Source organism: Silurus meridionalis, chromosome 17 (genome assembly GCF_014805685.1).
Source record: "Silurus meridionalis isolate SWU-2019-XX chromosome 17, ASM1480568v1, whole genome shotgun sequence".
NCBI lineage: Eukaryota > Metazoa > Chordata > Actinopteri > Siluriformes > Siluridae > Silurus > Silurus meridionalis.
The window spans coordinates 14205285-14226408 of NC_060900.1; the positions used below are offsets into that span (position 1 = coordinate 14205285).

The 21124-nt window shown below is 35.2% G+C and overlaps 1 protein-coding gene across 2 annotated transcripts; it reads right to left on the reverse strand.

Annotated features, from left to right (window-relative positions):
- Positions 1-7599: 7599 nt before the first annotated feature.
- On the reverse strand, positions 7600-20795 carry snx2 (sorting nexin 2). 2 transcript variants are annotated; one of them, XM_046872013.1, is made up of 16 exons: positions 20583-20795; positions 18579-18693; positions 17892-18028; positions 17326-17395; positions 16602-16645; positions 15751-15892; positions 15580-15658; positions 14776-14851; positions 14180-14293; positions 13667-13760; positions 11430-11635; positions 11022-11165; positions 10624-10635; positions 8721-8801; positions 8430-8501; positions 7600-8348 (listed from the first exon to the last, which is right to left on the reverse strand). In XM_046872013.1, the coding sequence occupies exons 1-16, from the start codon at positions 20691-20693 to the stop codon at positions 8298-8300; spliced, it is 1548 nt and encodes a 515-aa protein (XP_046727969.1). In that variant the 5' UTR covers positions 20694-20795; the 3' UTR covers positions 7600-8297. The 2 variants fall into 2 exon arrangements, with proteins under 2 accessions (XP_046727969.1, XP_046727970.1); XM_046872014.1 differs by lacking the exon at positions 10624-10635 and having other exon boundaries at positions 20583-20794.
- Positions 20796-21124: the final 329 nt, after the last annotated feature.

A 21124-nucleotide genomic window follows, 5' to 3' on the forward strand; every position in this document is an offset into this window, starting at 1 on the left:
ATCATAATTTAGATATTCTTATGTTATTGTCACAGTTACAATACTTATACTGGTACATAGTAAAATATTATATATAAATAATATTTACAGATTTGTGAGTGCCCTCAAATAAATTATATTGGGAATAAACTGGGGCTGGACATGAAAAATCCATCTGCTTCAAGACATTCATAAACATATAGTTCCTAAATGTTAAAATACATTTTTCACAGTTACCTTTTTAACAGTATTTACAGTACATGCCTTCAGAAAATAGCAGCCAGTTGTCTGAAAACAATCACCCCAGGAAGCCATACACTCAACATTCCCAATGAACAGTGGTACTTTTTTACTCTTCCTTTTTTTCAGAACTGCCCTATCCTGAGGGCCGAGGTATTTGGACATGTAGCCAAATCCAGTGACAGTCATTAACAACGGCTGGGCTTGAATGAAGACAAACTGGAGACAAGCCTAGTTTCCAGTAGAGCTAAGCTGCTTACAAGATAAATACTCAGAGCCTGACCCTGCGGCCCATGATGAATAACCTCTCATGTTCCAAGCAGCCTCTGGCTACATCTCAGGTTGGGATGGGAAATGGGGGGCAAGATATAAGAAGATATAAATGAGAACCAATGAAAAGACATTACATAATCACGTTACATAATCTACATTTATTAAATAATTTACATTTATTTAGTCAATATAGACTATTATTCAGTAGGTATGGCACCATAATTTTTTTCAGAGCTTCATGTAACGGTCATATCATGAAAATCTGGTGTCAACGGCATACATTTAGAAAATGATGGACCTCAACCCTGCTGTGAATTGAAGTAAAACCCAGTGGAGAATTCAGACAGCAACTAATGACCAATAGCATGTAGACAGTGTTTTTGTATTGCTTTCCAAACAAAGACCAATGACACTGTATCTAGGCTGTCCCAATAGTGGAACCAAGGTCAGCATAAGGTCTATTGGCCATCCTAATTACAACCAAAACACAGGCAGCTCACGTGCCCTAGGGTCAAATAAAGAAAAGATGTGAAGCAGGAAACTACATGGAATAGAACCACAAGAACCATAGATCCTTGTATGCTTTCTGTGAGTGGATTAGTAGATAAGTTTGATCCACAATATAATATATATATACATATATATATATATATATAATCAGATTATTAAAAAAAATTTCTTTAATTCATTACACCACTTTCATGATCCATATAAAATATTCTCCTATATATGTATACATATATAGTAGGTTCTGGATTTTTGAATTGTCTTCCCTCCATTACAGAGCAAGAATGGAAAACAGAAGAAAAGAGGTTTTTTTGCCTGTGCTCTCCTGCACTACATCTAAAAATAAGCTGATAGTAAAGGTTTCTTGCAGCTTGTAGCCTCCCGGCCCTTAACCTCTCCCAAAGTTGTAGATGAAATGTCAGTGCTGGACCCTCAGGTATAAGTTAGCGGCCTAACTGGACAGCGCCATGGTATGAATCACTGTCATTCTAAATGTAGAATCAGCAATTCCAGAGCCTTCCTATCTGGAAATGTAAAAGGGAGTAAGAGCTGCTCCAGGAGCTTTGCTATTGATTTTTTTCCTCTGAACAAAGAGACTTTCTCAAATACATGATACATCATAATCATGTAATTTGTACCTTCGAGTCAACAAAAAAAATCCACAAAGTTGACCTGTAAAAGAATTTGCTATAAATAAATAAGGAAACAAACAAATGAATAAATACATTATTAATTCATAACAAAGGTTTTAAAAAGCAATACATTTTCCTCTAAATAAAATCAGTTTCCTCTAAATGCTTGCATATTTACAGTGTGTGTTTTTTTTTTTTTTTTGCTTTTATTTTATTTAATAATTGTTGTTTGGTGTTATTTTTGCAAGTTAGCCTTCATCTTGTGGGGCTTCTCACCTCTAGAACGTTTAGTTGTGGTTCTCTGTTTCAATGAAATCTGGCGGTTGGTTCAGTCAGCAATGAACGATGCTTTTGTACCATTTTTCTGTCTCACTTGTCAATTGAACGAATGTAAACATAAATGCTCAGAAATGGAAAGGGGTTATTTTTTTTTTACTAGCATGGCTGCTTCTTTAAAAAAGGCTACTCCTCTTCTACAGCTGCCCAAACCAAATGATTTTTGTCATGTTGCTATCAAACAAAAACACTTTTAAAAAGTATTTTATAAGATTATAATGAATTCTATGTTAATTGATGATTATGTATCCCTGCCAACATACTTAAAGAAAGCTAAAAAGAAAAATAGCTAGCTAAAGAGAGAGAGAGACAAAGAGAAAATGAGAGAGGATAAAGAAGAAAAGAGACATCCAGGCTGTCTGATCCTTTCTCTCTGCTACCCAGCAGCCTCGGCAGTGCATGCCACATTGCATCACACCCAGTTTGCCTCCTTTTCCCAGACAGTCTGAAACACTTTTCCTGATCTCTTTCATCTTGATGTATTGTCAATATATAGATTGTTGTGCTCTCTAATTCAGTGAAAAATCTAGTTTTCCATTAGTCTCTGCCTTTCTAATTTTTGCCACCTTTTTGCTGCGTGTAATTATTAAAGGCAGATTCAAGAAAGCAATTACTGAACTTACCGTTTGTATCTCTGAAATCTTAATAAGCAGCAGGCTCTTGTCCTGGGAGAGCACAAGACAATTCAAAAGGTCTTTCTAGTCGCTCAGCAGGAGAGTATGTAGGGTTTTTCCCCATCTGTGCTACCAGAAATTGTTGTTCTCATGTTTAAAAGCATTTTAACAGGAAAAGCTGTAGTAAAATGATAATTAAGAAACTTAAAACCATGTGCTTGCTAATATAATGGCTTTATAATGTTGCATGTAGACTTCTGCCTTTATAGAAGTGACGTCGTTATTCCAGACATGTAAATATACATCACGATGTCAAGAAGACATTAACAATTATATATTTGCAACTCTTACTACCACAGCCTTTATTTAATATTATTCAGGGAAAGTGCTTGTGGTCATCATCTGCTTTATTGCTGATTGGCTTTTTCCCAGTTCTAAGGCTGCAAAGGGAAAACTGTCAAGCTAGTTTCTGACACACATTTGCATTCTTCAATGACAAGTGACACCAGTGAAAGGCCACAGAAAACTGTTTATTGATCACTGTAAAACTATTCAAAGGAGCAGATAAGGTTATATCTAAAAGGAGCTGGCTTTCATGAAAGACATTACAGGTCTGGGTGCAGCTGTGGGCTTAAAGAACACAACTTCATTATATCATGCCACTTGTATTTATATCGCTGTAAAGATCTCCCAGATTGGTGTGTATAGATTGTGATGGGAACGGGTCTAGTGTTCATCAGGCCTATTAAGTGTTCAGTGTGGCCATTCATAATCTATTGCATACTAAATACTGGGGATGTCACAGTGCATTTACAGGGTGAGGAGTTGGAAAATGGCCAGCTAATGAAATGGGAGGAACTTGCAGCCGAAGCAGTTTGACACTGTCAGCTGCACCCTTCTCACAATTACATCAATTCCAATTGCAATTCTGACCTTTTCCTTCAGAGAACAAAGGAAATATATAAGAAACTCTTGGATTAGAACCTAAAATGCACATCCATAGTGGAAGGTAGTGACTGAGGACTAATTGTGTGTTTTGAGTGCACACAAAAATGTGTAAACATATCTGGGATTTCAGAAGAATTTCTTTTACTGATGAGATTACACTTTTGATAACAATGCAAAACATGCATGTGGCATATTTTAAATAGTTGTATATTTTATATGCATTATACACAAGTTTTAATGATGCTTTGTTTCTGATGTGATTCGCAAAGTAAACTGAATGATTATCTGTTGTTTAGTGCCGTAAACAGGTGGCAGAGGCCTGTCAGAGTTCATAAAAGGCCGATCAGAACCAATAATGCACCGGTCACGAGTCAGTAGCCTGGCTCTCAGGATGGGCAATCATTGATTAATGTCACATAGGTGATAGATTTATGTATGCAAATGCCTCCGTTCAATCACACTGCCACCATTTTAATTTACTGTGGCATTTGTCGTGCATAGGAACCTGTCCTGTCAAACAAGGTCAAGAATTTAAGCAAAAAACAGCAGGAAAATGGAGAGAGAACATGTTTGATGTTTGGCTGGAAGTCATACACATTTTGACATCATGATTATTCATTTCAATCTCAAGAAAGTTGACAGAGATAACAAACTAAGCTATTAGAGATCAAGCAGGGACTATGGTATGGTATTTATAAAAAATTCAAAGCCCCTGAACTAACTAAAGCATAAATTATGTAGTAAATGTTTAATTGATACAGACTTTATACAAAGCCAAACTGAAATAATAATTATATTTATGTGGTTATAATTATAATAAACTTCCCAATTTAGCAGGAATTCCCTTCAAACTGTATGGTACATGATATCATTTTTAACATATTCTGTAGAGCTCAGTACTTTAGTGTTAAGCAGATTTTCCCTTAGTAGTTAAAGTAGGATTTGAATTTGAATTTAATTTATATACTAACAAAAAAAAAGAAAAAAAAAAGTCTTCTTGAAGTCTGCCTGTTAATATCTGGCCATTCTGTTTTCTCTTGCAACACTTTTATAAACTGAACCCATGTCGCTTCAGTGATATCTCTCTCTTTATTTTTTACAATGATAAATGTAGTTCCCTCTTATTTTCCCTCTTCTTACACTTGTGCCTTTTCAGTAGCTATACATCTGCAAGGTATTCAAGAATGCCTGACCTCATTTTCAAAAGGACATGGAATAGACTTTGATAGTCATCCGATATCTGTCTGCATTTAACCTGAAACTGTGCATTTTACCCTTATAAATACAGTGGCACTTATCCGTTCCCATCTCCTTTATAGTGCACATTGCTAACATACAAGGGCAGCCACAAGCAGAGCTGCAGTAGAAAACTGAAATTATACATTCTTAAATTATTAAACTATAAATCACAACTCAAACATTATAAATCACCAAAAATCAAGAGTCCAAGTTGAAAGAGTTAACAGCAAAGATACTGCAGTGTGAACCAGAATCAGGACATTTTAGGCTTCCAAACACAGTGGCACTTATCTCCACAGTGGCCCTGCCATCAAAGGGCAACCATAAAAAGATCTGTGCAAGAAGGCTGAAATTAAAGCTCCAAGGCAAGATCAGTCGCTAAAATCACTTCTTATAAAGAGCACAAAATGAGCAGTCATGGGATCATCAGGGAGCCTGACAGCTCTGCCAAAAACAGATAAGGAAAATGAATTAACACCATTCTGGAGCCTCTTCCTTATCTCTAGTGCTGTAACCTGATATGCACTTTTAATTTGTTAGATCAGGAAACAAACCAAAAAGACTGTTTTGGAAAAGTTTGTATTTATGCATCAGGTCCTTGCTCATATAGGCAAAGGAATTCCAGGGACGGTCAATACCATATGAATAAACTCCTAAATAAGTTTATGCACACACTTTCTACACTGTTTAGATAACTGTAAGGAATATCATTGATGTATGTAATTTTGCACACACATTTTGACAACATATATACTGTATTTTCATTTTTTTTTTCTTTGTGATCATGTCTATTCTATTACACATTCATTTCAGCTACAACAAGCTGAGAAATTGTTTAGTGTTTATAGTGGCAGGGGGAAAGAGAGATCCCTCTACAAACTCCTAAAAGAAAGCACTGCTGGAAACATTCGCAAGCAAATTACTTTTTTTTTTCTTCAGGAGAACCGGTAGTGGTGCACATGACAAACTAATGCAATTTCAGCAAAGTCGCAAGAGCAGGCCGATATTTGTCTCTTGCTGGTGTGCATTATTTTCAAGTTGCTCCCAACTTCCCAGATTTGAATCGCCAGAGGTCCAGGGGTTCTTTTCTTGACAGGGTACAAATAATTACCACATTCTCTCTTTGCTGTAGTCCATTATATTGCTCTTCTTATCTGTGGGGCCCGAGTTGCACTTGATCAAGCGAGGTCATAGTATTTTGACCACAACATAACACTGCTATTTGGAGATTTTATATAGGCTGGTTGGGATAGTAGAGCAGTTTTTTTTTCCAGCCAATTTTATAGAATTCTAACACAGACTCTCAAAACAAACTTGGACCTTGACTTAGACTTTTGGGTAACAGTTGAGAGAGGTATCAGACCTTTAGTCTGATTTCCAAAAACATCTTATCTACAAGGGCTGATTAGAAAAAGTATGTTTTTGTCATTCCATCAACCCAGATAAGGATAGATTCCTCTTTGGGTCTTATTACTCTCAAAGTCCCTTCCTCGATTCCTATGGAATTAATTTTCCTTCCTAGTTTATGCGGGATAAGTGTCCATTGTTGAAAGTGCTATACAAATAAAATGTACCTGACTGTAAACATTTGTTTATTCAACTTCAAATCACCTTTTTTATCCTCCAATACGTAAAAAGTGGAACAAAATTTCATGCCTTCAGGTTTATTGTGCTTTATAATAAACAATATAATATTGAATGAGAGAAGTCGTCTATAAGACTATTTTCTTTTTAGGTTGTTATATCAATATTTACTCTTTCCGGCTCCAAAATACATGCAATATTTTCACAAACAAAGCAAACCAGTTCTGCTTCCTGTTTTGTGGCCAAACACGAAAAACTGCATGCAACAAATTCAAAGTACTGTATTGAACACAACACAGCTACTGAAAACACCTGTGTTTTTTAAAAACAGAATTTCACGTCAGCGCACATTCTCAATAATGTCATGAGAGACATTTCCACATCAGGCCAAAAGGGAAGAGTAAAAAAAAAATAATAATAATAATGAAAAACTGCACTAGTAATGATGTACTGCACAGAGCCACTTGCACAGACGTTGTCTTATGCAATGTGCAATTTTGACAGCTTGTCAATATGACAGAGACCATGAACAGAAGCATGCATCTGAGTTTTTGACAGTGCTTTAGCAATGTATATGCAAAGTGATGAACGGTTTGCTTGACAGTTTGTTTCACTGCTCAGTTCACAAAAATGTTAAGTCATGATGTGGCAGGCTTTAGTGAGACTTTCAATTCAATACTGCTTCATTTCCCATCAGTGGAATTATAATGGAAAAAAAATGTTATATATCCAAATGGATCAAATATCTTTTAGATTAGTACATGTTCTTTTAGAGAACTAATAACTTATTGAAAAAAGCACTGATAATCAAAAAAGCATGTTTGAGAATAATGTGACAATACTGTAGAAGGATCTAAACATGCATGGATTTGCAAACAAAACTGTTAAATTTTACACAGAAAATAACTAAAGAACACTTGATTTAAATACTCCTTAATAAGTTATATTATAACCATTAAGTTCAGCTATATCCTTTAACTGGATTCAGTTCTGATATAGATCTATATTAATCAAACTTAATAGCCAACAAAGTTACAGTGTTAATATAACGATATTTTTATACAAATACAGATTAAATTATGGTTTGCAGATAAAATTAAGGAGGAACCAAGAAAAAGGAATCATAATATCTTTCACAAACATTTTCACACGGATAACAGGGCTTCTAACTGTGTCTTTTGAATGATTAATAAAAAAAATAATTCCAAATGTAAATCTTCAAACACAGACAAAAGAAGATACGCATGTTTAATACTGAAGTACATTCCTTTATTAGCATGTCTGCATTTTTTTCACAGGAATGTAAAGTAATAACACAAGTACAAATTAGGGAGAAAAAAAAAAAATCAAAATATTTCCTTCAGAACAAAAAAAAATCAACTAATATTTATAATTGTAGTTTAAATATTGTAGGCCAAGATGCCAAATAAAAAAAAACTTAACATGTATATAGCAGAAAGCAGCACACTGTACTAAGTACTATAGGACTGTAGTTTGTGTACAGGATCAAATAAGAAATAGCTGTATGATGTATGCTAAATTTGTTCACTGGATATGGATATGTAGAATAATAAAAAAAAAAAAAAAAAAAAAAAAAAACATTTCCCTTGGCAAAAAAGACAATCATAATGGATTTCAACAATGGAGCTTGGACATTTAAAGACAATTAAAAAGCAGTAGTGTATCAATAAGCATTAAATGCAATACCGCTGCCCATATTTCACCTTTAAGAACAAACAAAAGGCAAATGATCAACTTAAGACAAAAAAAAAAAAAAAAAAAGGCAAAGTATGGACTTACCAAATTAAAGATTTATAGTGTTTATTATACTGGTTTTCAAGTGGTCATTAAGTCCATGCATCCAATTTGAGTGATTATGTTGTACATAAAAATTAAGAAAAGAAGACCGATTGGCCCCCAGGCTTTTGCATGGGAGTTTTTCCGCTCATGCTATAGCTTTGGCTTCAGGTAAGAAGGCTTCCCAATACTTTATCAGCTGTTGCAACAAGAAAGAAAAAAAATATTTAAAATATGCAAAACTTACACACAAAATGTTACCCTTGGCAAAAAGTCTTACCTGCTGCTGTGTATGTACAAGTGACTCTAGATATTTTATGATGACAATTTTGAAGTCCTTCACTCTTTGTTTCTAAAAGAAACAGAAGGTCAGGCAAGTTAAGATGGTTATGACCTATAAAAAGCTCAGCTAACATAAAAGTCTGAGTTATTAGAATGAATGATGCTAAAACTTGATCCACAGTGTCAACGTGTTCACACAGCACCCTTTTCTTTATTTTGAGTGTGAAAGAAATCACATAGTAGAAACATCATTCTTTCAAAGTAGAAAATCCCAAACATGTCAACTAACCTCAAATCTTCCCACTTCCCGGCGAATGTTCTTTGATATCTGCTCGAAATCTCTCTCTCCCTGCTGTACTTTAGCTTCCCACTAAAGCAAGTCAAAACAGACAAGAAAACCACCATGCTGACAGACATAACAGACTGAGTGTCTTAAGTGCTATGGCAAAAAAAAATAAAATACTTTTATACACAACCCTCCACTACAACTGGCACCCTTGGTAAATATGAACAAAGTAGGCTGTAAAAATCTGTCTTTATTGTTTAGCCTTTTGACCATTTGTACAAAAAAATTCACAAAATACGTTGCTCTCATTGATATTAAACAAAATAGCTATCTATCTACATACATACACACACACACACACACACACACACACACACACACACACACACACACACACACCTCAACTTTGTTTTGTTAAATAGCTGTAACAAAATTATAGGCACTCCATGAATTCCTAGAGAACAGAGTATTTTCGTGAAATTTTTCTTCCCCCCCGCCATGAAAAAATCAAACAATTAAGACAATTTTTCATAGCCTTCTTTTCTCATATTTCTATAATAATGTTTAGCACACAAACATATACACACACATATACATGCACACATTTTTTCAAACACTGGTAACAACCATAACATTAGAACCACCTAATCTGTTTATAGCAGGTTTGGTCAACTATCCCTGAGTAGGGATGTACTTGGGTTGAAAACCAAGGTTTCCCAGCAGAACATTGCCCTGAGCATCAGACTGCCTCTGTCGGCTTGCCTCCTTCTTATAATAAATCCTGAGGTCATCTTTTAACCAGGAAAGTGGCACACACACAGAATACATGGATGATCATATCAGGCCACCTTCTTTTGTTGCTACATACTCCAGTTGTTGTTCCCATTGCAGGGGCTTTCAGTGGTGGTCAAGGGTCAGCATGAGCACTCTGACTGGTCTGCATCTACACAGCCATGCTGTAATGCACTGTGATCTGATACATTTCTGTAATAGCCACCATTACCTTTTTTTGCACTTCGTTCTACAGTAGTTTCTTCGTGGTGAAAGCAAAAAGGCTAGCCTTCACTCCCCACACACATCAGTGAGCCTTGTGCTGGTAACCAGTTGAACTTCCCTGGACCATTGTTGAAGTCTAACTAACCACCTCACACCTTACAAGGCCTCACATTTAGAAGGAGCATTGTACAAGTCACTTAAATCCTTAAACTTGTCCTTTTGTCCTGTTTCCATCATGCGAATGTCGAGAAGCGACACTTCTCTTTTTGCCTAATCTATCCCAGCGCTCGACAAGTGTTTTTTTAACAAGATAATCAAATGGTATTTATTTCACCCGTCAGTGGTTTTAATGTTATGGCTAATCAGTGTATGTATTCTGTATACTGTAAAATACAATGTCCTGCATAGATATTGAAAGGTCAAAATGTGCAAATAACAAAATCCAAAACCATTGATTTTTATCATCTCATCATGCTAAACAACTGGACCAAAGTCAAACTTTTCACATTAAAATTGCAAGTTAAAAAAAAAAAAACGGATGGCAGTAATACAACAGATATTATTGATGAGCCACAGAAACACAGGATGGAAATGATGAGCATTACATTTTCCCCATTTAATTATCCCTTCTACATCTGAAACACCTGATTAAAAAAAATAACAACATTAACAAACAAAGTATAAAGATTATCAACCCAAAGCAGGTGTTAGTTGAAAACCTGTTTACAATTATATTGATTATAAAATCACTCAAGCTTCACTTTCATGTTAAAGCATGGCACATGGTGAAGAAGTCATTATGGGCATGGAACTATTTCTCATAAACATTATGCCAGTGCAACACACATTAAAGGACCATATCTAATGGAGAAAAGAAAAAAAATCAAATAAAATCAGAGCCAACTCCTACCTCCTCAATCTCCTTTGTGGGGCATGACAGGGAAAATGCAAAAATTAAAAGTGCCTGATAATGTGCTGTGGTTGAAGTAATCAATAATTTATGAACTCTCATCAAGTGGAACAGTGGTTTTAGTGGCGTTATGAATGGACTAAAGCAAGAGAAAGGCAGCAGACTTCAACACTGGGGCTCTAAGTGTTGATGCTGAACAGACCTGGGGGGGGGTTAATTTTCCGTCACAGAAACTCGAAGGTAACATTTAATGCACTTTTCGTAATGTTTGCAATGAAAATGAAAAGTAAATAAAATAAATACTTAAAAATGAAAAACTCTGCATGACAAAGTGATGTAAAATGTCAATCTTTTTAACTCTTAGACATGTTTGCTTACTAACGGCATTCATGTTTTACCTCATTAATCTCATCCTTGGCCTGTTGGAGCTTGTCGGGCTTGTTGGCATACTGTAACTTTGCTTCCGCTTCTCTCTTTCGTTGCAGCATAATCTGAGCATCCTGCCATTTGGACCACGTTTTCATGCGCTGGTCAAAGACACCCTAGAAAGCATAAAGAACTGTAAATATGCTTCAAATTGGTATTTTGATATTTGGTTTTAGTCTGCTCTTTACAACATCAAATTTAAAACTTGTCCCAGAATGTTATTAGCAACATGCTCAGACACAGCTATTTACACATTTGGATATGTTTAGAATTTTATGGTTAAACATATTGTTCGGTGCATTGAAAAAAAAAGTCCTGTTTTAAACTGGCTAATACATTTATCAGCATGCCTCAGGAACAGAAATAAAAGTTCTACTCACCTTAACAGCAGTTAAAAGTCGTACATAGTCACCAAGTAGTTCAGAGAACACATAGAAGTCCACATAGGCCTGTTCTTGATGCAGCTGATCAATCTTCTCCTCCACCTCGGCGAGCTGAGAGAGGGCCCGTGACAAAGCTGTGTGGTCCTCTGAATTTCCCAGCATAGCGGCACTCTTAGCAAATGATGCAGTGTTCATTGATAACTCTAGTGAAGGGACAGATGAAGTGACTTGGATTGTGTGTACAGACAAATTGGTTACCAGTACTGCTTGAACAGCTGAAGTCGATAGAGATAAAGGGGCAAATGGGCCTTGACTTACGATTACTAAACATTCCCAAGTGAGACGATCACTAATTTCACTGTCAACTAGACCAGTACAAGTGTAAACTGCTTAAAGAGAGCAGGTCAACAAGTCATGGCTGACACAAGATCCCTTCAGAAAAATAATGACATTAATTTTTTCTGAAGAGGTTATACGTTTACAATACAATATGCTTATGTTTTAAAAAAAATAAAAAATAAAAAATAAAAAAAAAAACAAACAAAAAAGAAAACATAATTTGAACATTCTACTATATATTTTTTTTTTTAAATGAAATGCAAGGAAATGACGTACAATATACAATGCACTCCCCTTGAAAATCTCATCATCACATGTAATCATTATTGCGATATACTTTTCTGTTCATTTTACAAAAAGAATACCAAAATAGTACATTAATGCCCTCAGAATTATTTAAGTCTACAACTTTAATATTAAATATTCAGACACACTAGTTTAATTCTGTTACTTTAAAACAAGTTTTAAAATGAGCAAAAAAACTGTAATGTTACATTTGTTGTTGCTATATAGCAAAAATCAGCATTGTTTTTCTGTTTTTATGTATTTTTGTGCCTTTTTTAGGTTGTTATCCAGACATCAAATGTTTTATATTCTATGGTGAAACTCTGGAGAAGACAATAAAAGTCACTAACTAACTATACTACTAACTATATACTAACATAAGTCTTTGGTTGGTGGGTTTCTGAATTTTTTCTCGGGAGGCACTGAATGTATACCTCTTTTTTCACATGACCTTGCACGATTCCTATTACTTTCTATACACTTCAGAAAATGTTTATACTTTGGTATTAAAAATCACTGGTCTCCTAATTTTGTGTAAGTAAGGTTTGTGCTCCTCCTTTGTTCATACTTGCTTTTTCAATTTGGTCCACCTGTGGGTTTTTCCTAAAAAACACTGTACAACATAATGCCTTCACCTCCATTATTTACATTTAGGATAATGCACTTGTGATTTAAAGCCTTAGCCTAAATACAGTATATATAAACATTTCCCTAAAGAGCTAAATCTTCATCCTTTCAGGCTATAGTGATGAAAGAAGCATTCAACTTGGTCCTTCACCTGTTATTTCTTTATTGTCTTGGGTTTAGTTGGAACTTTTAACACCTTGGGAGTTAATTTGTGCTTTGTTCCAGAATGATATAGTATCTCAATGGTCCCAAGACCTTTTTTTTTTTTTTAAATATGCATTTGTACAGATGCTCATAGGTATTTTCTGTGGTTTGCAAATTGCTATTAAAGAGTTCTGTAGTTATAAAATAAATAAATAAATTAAAAAAAAAAAAAAAAAAAGGTTTTTGTCTCTTTTCCACTGGCTCTAGGGCCACATGTGCAATCCCAATCAACTCCTAATTATGACATGTGACCATATGATGCTTCTTAAAAACAATACATCAATTTCAGTTGGTTTAATTAGACTGACAGCTTTGACTGGAAGGCTTTTACAAATTTAAATTCTAAGATCACCAAGAGCATTTTCATTGGAGATCACACAGCACTTCTGTAATTTGCTCTGAATAAGAGTGCCTTTTAAATTTTCCAAACACACTATTAATTTATTATTGCTTTATTTCATCCGCTTCTCCTTCAAAATGACCATTTCAAAAAAATTGTGACCCCTTAAAATTCTCATAAGTAAAATCATGCACATACATTTTACGTTTATAATTATCAAGGAAAACCAGGTAACACATACATTATTAAATAAGAATACAAAAGTGCTTAATTCAACCATTTAAAATGTACTACTAAGACTGTATTCACTACTTATTAGCTATAACGTTTACGTGAGCCCTATAATGTTACCAAACACAACTTTAGTACACATAGTATGTTGCTTTTCATTACAGACCAACAGTCAAAATGTACAAAATAATTATAATACAATTTTTACCTTTCCTATGACAAACCAATGATTCCACACTGGCATGGAGTTTTCTGAGCTGGATGTCAAGGTTCTCAAACTGCTGTTGTTTCTCTTCGAACCACTTTGTATTGGGAAATGTTAGAAAAAGGAACTGTAAAAAGCACTTCCACAAAATGTAAAAACATTTATTCAAGAACTAAATCAGTAAAAAATGTGACTGTCAAAATGATTGCAAAAGTTTTAGTTAAAAAAAATAAAAAATAATAATAATTATTATATATATATATATATATATATATATATATATATATATATATATATATATATATATATATATATAAAAATACAAACTGTCAAAAATATTTAAAAGCATTACATTTGATATTGTGCATGTCTACAATTAACACCAAGTACAAAGGGTAGGAGACACCATGCCTCCATGTCATGGGTCTGTCTTTCTGTGTGTAGATCTTAGAATTCAAGCCAGGTAGCAGCTCATTAATTCGTCTCATTATTCAAGTCCAAAAATCAGCCCCTTACCGCATCCGATTCATTCATCTTGATTGTCATTTTGTTGACAGCGTCGGCCGCTTTGTTTACCATCCTCAATATTCCGGCCCCACTCAGTGCCTGGGTGCTAACTGCTCGCGGCAGCTAAGATAAAATGACAAATAAGGGCAAACAAACCAGTTAACAGGCCGGGGCCTAGACCCAATCCCACAGGGAGCTTCACTCGCTCTCGTCTCACCTACACTACAGGTCTGGACCATGAAAAGCCTGTGGTTTTCTCTACTCCCATACATTTTAATGCTCAATTCAATTTAGTGTGTTTCGCCCCTAGGAAATTCTCAGAGGGCCGACAGGCATAAATAGCTTTCAATTGCCCTCGGACCATTTAGCCCCATAAAATCACTGGGGTTTTCTTTTACAATTACATTAATGCAGTTTCCTCAGGAACGTGGTAATCCACTAGAAATAACCCGAGAGTTGACCTTAAGTGTAAAGAACTCATTCAAGGATCTAAGCTACGCATTGGGCATAAGTATTTTTTCCAACACATTATAGATGCAAAAAAAAAACACAAATGAACACATTATGCATCATTTATAATGAAAGATGAATGAAAATGAAAATACCTCTGTGTTTTCCAAGAATTGAATGACATCAGAGTCTTTTAGTAAAGCAGGATGATTCACAGTTCTCATCAGATATCTATTTAAAAAGTAAACAATTATACATTATTTAATTTAAAATCCTTATTTCAAAGCCAATACTAGAACAAACATCAGTCTACGATGTTTTAGCAACGTTTTCACAACCAGTCAAAAGTATAAAAATTTAATAAAAAGGTACACGTTTTCTAAACATTTTTTTTTTAGCAGTACAGCATCATAGACAGTAAAAGATATAAACTAATTCTCAAGCCTTGAAAAATCGCATGTGCACTGCTCAGAAATTAAAGTACTTGGCAATGAAGATTCAGTTCTTTAACAAATGAAGTCTATAAGCAGACATCCAGGGGTCCTGTCCAAGCCACTGACCTTCACATCAATCAATGGGCTGATAAAAAGGGCAGAGAAATGTCAGCGCCTCACTTAACTTTAAGTTTTATTCGATTCATCAGACAGCGCAAAACCAGCAGTACAGCGGAAATCGTACAGGCGTACAAAGCGGTGAACGTGTGCACTCAGGAGAAAACTGCCAGCATGAGCCTGCATTGAACACTGACAGCATGAACCCTCCTGAGCTTGGTGATAATTATTTATCTAATACTTGTTGGTTAACCTTTCATCCACAAAAGACCAGAACATGAATGCTCTTTCCATTCGAATTGTTTTCATGTTTTTTAAAAAAAAAAAAAAAAAAAAAAGGTTCGGCGGAAGTTTGATGTGTGTAAAGGAGCCAAAGGGGCTTTTTATTTATTTAAATTTTTACAATACCTTTCCAAAGCAGCTCTTCTTTTCTCTACAAATTCTGTAGATGACAAGTCTTCCTTTCCAACCTTGACTTTTGTCATTCCTGAAATGAAAAAATTCAACCAATTAAAGTTACATGAACAATTACAATTCTGTAATCTTTTTTTTTGTGATCATGTGACACATTTTACATACCCACAATGCTTTTCTCTGGGGCTGGGGGGACTATGTAGCCAACATGCATGTACTTAGAAGCCAATTTGCTATGCAGACCCAGGAAATCACTGAATCTTCTTTTCACAGAAAACTCAGTTCTGCTGAAAAGGTTCAGGGATGTCTAAAAGAAGGAAAACAGTATGTCAGTGAGCAGGCTCTGAAGTTCTCCCTAGAAGCAAGATTTTGTAGATTTACCTGCCTTTGTATCATATGTACATCTGTAGGATTAAAAAGCTATATTCTTTATAGATAGAACATCTTGGGCAAAAAAAAAATAAAATTTGCCATCGACATGATTGTGCTTTGTGCCACTTCAAGAGCTTTGTCTCCAAAAACTGTGACTTCACATTCAAAAGTATTTACTGATATTGAAAATCCAAAAAACTGGTAAATAAGAATCACAGTTTTCTGAAGGCTACATGTGAATTTTTTTATAAGTCAATCATAATAACCACTAATCCTAATAGAAAAAAACAATTTGTACTTGATAACTATATAAATATGTTATCTGAGATACAGTGAAAGTATGAATAGCTAAAGTAGGTGGATGTGGAAATCGATTCACTTAATTCACCAAATTCCTAAACTGAATATCAATATCATGAAAAGGCTAAAATCTTTTTTTCAATTACAACAATATTTAAAATTATTTTCTTATCAAATTCTAAAAACAATAAATTAAACTAAAGGGAAAATTCTTTCCCCTCTAAAAAAGTTAGAGGAAAGTTAGAAAGTTAGAGAAAAGGTTTCTCCTTCATCTCCATTAGTAAATCAAGCAAATAACATTGTAATATTTGTTCGGTTATAAACATTTCACAGAAAACTCTCACCTTGGTCGTCACCTTATATGCCATATAAGCATTCATCCCATCACCTTAAAGAGAAAAATGTATGCACATTATATTTTAGTGACTATTCAATTCAAAAACAGCTGGCTGTCAAGAACAACGCTGATTAAAATGTATTCAGAGCTGCTGTATTGTGGGGTCCTGGTATTAATTTTAAGCAAATGATTTCTATTTGTGTTCTAGTTAGCAGTGTTACTACACAATCACAGCGTTACTGGTAGCAATACAATGCTTTCTTAACTGTAGGTATGTGTGATTAAAATACTCTTTTAGGATTCTGAATGGATTTGTTAGGGGTCAAACATGGCTATTTACTGACTGTGCAAATCCCTAAATGAGTAGTTCCCAGCTTTGTCTTAGGAAATTCCTGCCATAACATGGCCACAACCAGTCAGGAGGGGGGCCTATTAATGACATGCTTGTAACTGAATCAAATGTGTGGGAAAACAACAAATCTGGATGATGTGTTCTGGTGCTACTGCTTAGATAGATGCATTTCTAGAGAGGGCTAGAGACCAAATCCTATACCTGATAACATTTGAAAAGGTCTATTGATTTTGCAATGTATAGCACCCCACCACCCCCTACCCACAAACCAGCTAGCCATACAAAATGGCCTTCAGAGACGAAAGCTGCTACAGGTTCCAAAAGGCTTGCTTTATTTATGCTACAGTGGTATATAGAGAGGAAGCTCATCTAAACTTACCCACTTTCTCTGGATCAGATACTGTTATCTGCATATCAAAGGTATCCCCTTTCTCTTCAGCTTCTTCATCCTGTAAAATAAGAGGCATATTACTAGGAAATAAGCCTCCTCCTGAACAGGAACTAGTAATAGGATACGAGTCTGCAGATTAATAGGAATTACAAATAGGAAATGGGTCATCAGACTCAACACAATTGTTCTTAGAGGATCTGAAAACCAAAACCTATTCACACAGACACTGTGAGCTATAGTTTCTATGCAGCCTAAAAACTGAAAAAAGGTTGTTTAAGAAGCAACAATGTAACTCCTGTTTATTCAGACAAGTTCTTGTTTTCTAATACATCACAATGCCAGTGGAACAGTTGAAGCTTAAAGCGGTTACGATTTACAATACCATTTGCTATTCATTTTACCGTATTTATTATTATTCCTAATTTCATTAAATAATGAACAACAAAAAATAATCTAGGAAGATACAGAGTTTATACTTTTCAATTTTCATACTCTTCAATCAATAGTTACGTTTATATATCAACAATGTTGCATTATTTTAGAAGATGCTGTACCTCATCTAGAGAACCAAACACATCGACTGTTGGAGTGATGATGCCTGTGGGAGTGACTGGTGTGATGGCAGGAGATGGGCCATCAGACAGGATAGGTTCCCTCTCAGGACTGTCCAGCGACACTTCTTCTGTTGCTTCTGTAGCGACACGAGAAAAAAATATATCATATCCATTACACATTCAATTGTGTTTTAGATAAAAGGCATGAGGATGGAGAAAGATCATTTTCAGTCATGGTCTATCATTAAAGTGATGCTCTATTGGAATAAAAAATTATATGGCATATCGCTTTTTTTTTTTTTGTTTTTTTTTTTTTTTTAAATAGGGCAGAGCAACCACAAATAGATATATCATTATATAAACAGTCATATCATTATGGTCATCATACCATACATTTCCATCACATTCTGCCAGAACACTCATACACCAACTCCAAACGAGATTGTGACTAATAAATAAACTAAACTAATAAATGAAATAAAAAATAAATAAACTGCAGCCTAAATAGTTCACTGAGCATGTTTTTAAAATCACTATAATATTTTATAAAGAGCCTGCGGATATGTTTTATCAGCACTATGTTTCTTTACATTTCTGTGATTGTGCCAAGTGATAATATGGAACTTACCCAAATTATCAACAAACTCAAAATTCCACAGAAACAACATTCAACCACAAATTACATACCAGGAAAAAGGTCGTCTGGGTCATCATCTAATAATATTTCTTGTTTTGGTCCATTAGTGTTTGTGCTAATGTCTTCTACAAGCAAGCTGGCTGGCTCTGGAGATGTAGGGCTGGACTGAAATTAATAAAAAAAAAAATTACAAGGGCAAAATGTAGAAGTCTGGTAACTATGACATTACTTTAACGTCACACATTATGAAAAACAAACACTCTCTTTATTAATGTATACAAACAAAGTTGAAAGTAGGAGGATTACACATCTCAGGAGTATATCTGAATTTGCTCTGAAGGTTAAGCCAAGTACATTTCATTCAGATATCAGATGTGCCAGATATGGAGTTCAAGTACCTTTTTTAAACTGCATGCCAGATTTCACACACTCGGTAGGACTGCTTTGTAGGGCATTTTTTTATATAATTGTATTATTGTTCTGATTATTACTCAGTCACTGTCTTTTTTAATTTTCAATGTCAAACATTTTAGGAGGTTAACACTATGCTACTGAATTATTACTAAATAAGTTAAAAAAAATTATATCTTATTAGTAATTTAAAAAAAAAAGAGACAATTACTTTAAGATCAGTTCTAAAACATTTGACTTACAACTGGAGGTAGTTTTCCTTAAAGCTGGTCCTATGTTTCCTTTTGCAAAAGCTATGTGATTATCTATCTATCTATCTATCTATCTATCTATCTATCTATCTATCTATCTATCTATCTATCCTAATTTGTGATCAACAACTACACTACAGGACACAAAATTGCATAGCCATTTTGTCCAAAAAAGGCTGCTCTAAACATGCTATCCAATAGAATTGAGATGGGCTGGAATCTGGTCCATGGATATTAGTTTTGACCAAATATCTCTTACAAAGCCATGAAAGAAAAATGAACGTATTCATAATGAGAATATGGTAACAGACTTTTCTGCCCTTTGCCTCCAAGACTCTAGTAGTCCATTACATAACAACATGAGAGGACAGTTAATGTTCACACCCAATTCCAGCAGTGTGATCGGCAGCAAACTGTTTCTCTGTAAACAGTCCCTATGGCACGCTGCCCTCAAGTAAAACTTTTTTACAGGATACCCTTTAAACAGGGTACCCGTTTAACACCTCTGAACTTCTCCCTTCCTCCTCCTCATCCTTTTTCCTTCCTTTCTACTCTGAAACTGCTGAGATGTAGAATTCGGAAGACCCTAATGATATCTTGTCCAACCAGACTGTAAGAGTGTCACATGTTCGCTGCAGTTGTCACCTGTCTAGTGCACCCATTTAGGACGGTCACATTACAGGGGAACTACATTAAGTTGTGCAGGGCATGTACTTATGTATTTATGAGGGCTATGCAGTCTTGTTACCACACATATCACCACTAATATGACTCCAATGCAATTTCTTGCAATTGTACTCCAGAAATACTTATACAAAAAGAAAGTAGAAGGGGAAATAAATATTAAACTTCTGTGGGGAAACTTTTTTTTTTGTTCTTTTCTAATTTGTCTTCTGAAATCTATTACTCAACCATAGAGGGTTGTCACCTTTAACGGTCAAATCTAGACTTCCTTTGGGATTTTAGGTATTTTTAATTTCTATTCTGAATATTCATCGTTTGGATCGTTTAGACGGATTTATAATCATATTTAAAAATATATATTTAAATATATTGTGCATTTGAATGCATTAAATGTGTTTGTCGACGTGACGCTATTGCATTACTTCTGCGTTAAGCGCGCGCAGCGTTGATGCGCAGTTATGACGCCCGCGCATGCGCCTTGGCAATGTTTGTGGGCTAATGCATTTAAATGAAACGTTGTCGACAACGTTATAATCACACAAACTCAGGGTTGCCGAGTAAAAACTCGAATGCATTAAATGGAAAACTTTGAAATACGGCAGCAAGTCTGCTTTCAAAGCGTTTCATACTGTATCCGTTGACTTTCTAACAGCAGCCGCGATGCTAGCTATAGGACTGAGCTGCTAGCCACCTGGTAAATGTTCCTACCTGCTCTATTGTAGAGACGGCGCTTGTAAAAAGGTCTTCTCCATCCTCCAGTTCTGTAAAGTCTGCCTGTCCTGCATCTGCAAACGGTGGGGGTTCCCTTTCCTCCGCCATATTCTCCTAACAGTAATAACGGTAAGAGCAAACTCTGTGATTAGAGACAGGAGGTTCCCGGGCTGTCATGTGATCCGCAGGAACAATTCAGTCTTATGACAGTTGTGGCGCTTTCATTGAAAACACGCTCCGCCCTCGACGTCACAGGAGCGACAGCCAAAAGAAGATATTATTATTATTTAGTGACTCGAAATCACTGGAGTAGAAGATATAATAAAAAGCAGTATAAAAAGCACTGAAGAGATACTTACCCCTTTTAGGAAATGGTTACTAATATAAATGCCCTATATGCCCCCACACCACCGCCCCCCCAAAGAGGCCTCTGCCCATGGCATGTTTTTGTGATTAGTATTTAAACCACTGTAATTTCTCCACAAGTAACCCATTTATAATTGACTTGTACTTTTATAATGGGATCATCCTGGGTGATT

Bases quoted from the DNA above. Each gene is read 5' to 3' on its own strand.
- snx2 (XM_046872013.1), bottom strand. From the start codon at position 20,693: ATGGCGGAGGAAAGGGAACCCCCACCGTTTGCAGATGCAGGACAGGCA. The intron at 15,893-16,601 runs GTGAGAGTTTTC...TCCTTCTTTTAG, and splicing joins CATATAAGGTGACGACCAAG to ACATCCCTGAACCTTTTCAG. The intron at 14,852-15,579 runs GTATTGTAAAAA...CTTTTTAAATAG, and splicing joins AGAAGAGCTGCTTTGGAAAG to ATATCTGATGAGAACTGTGA.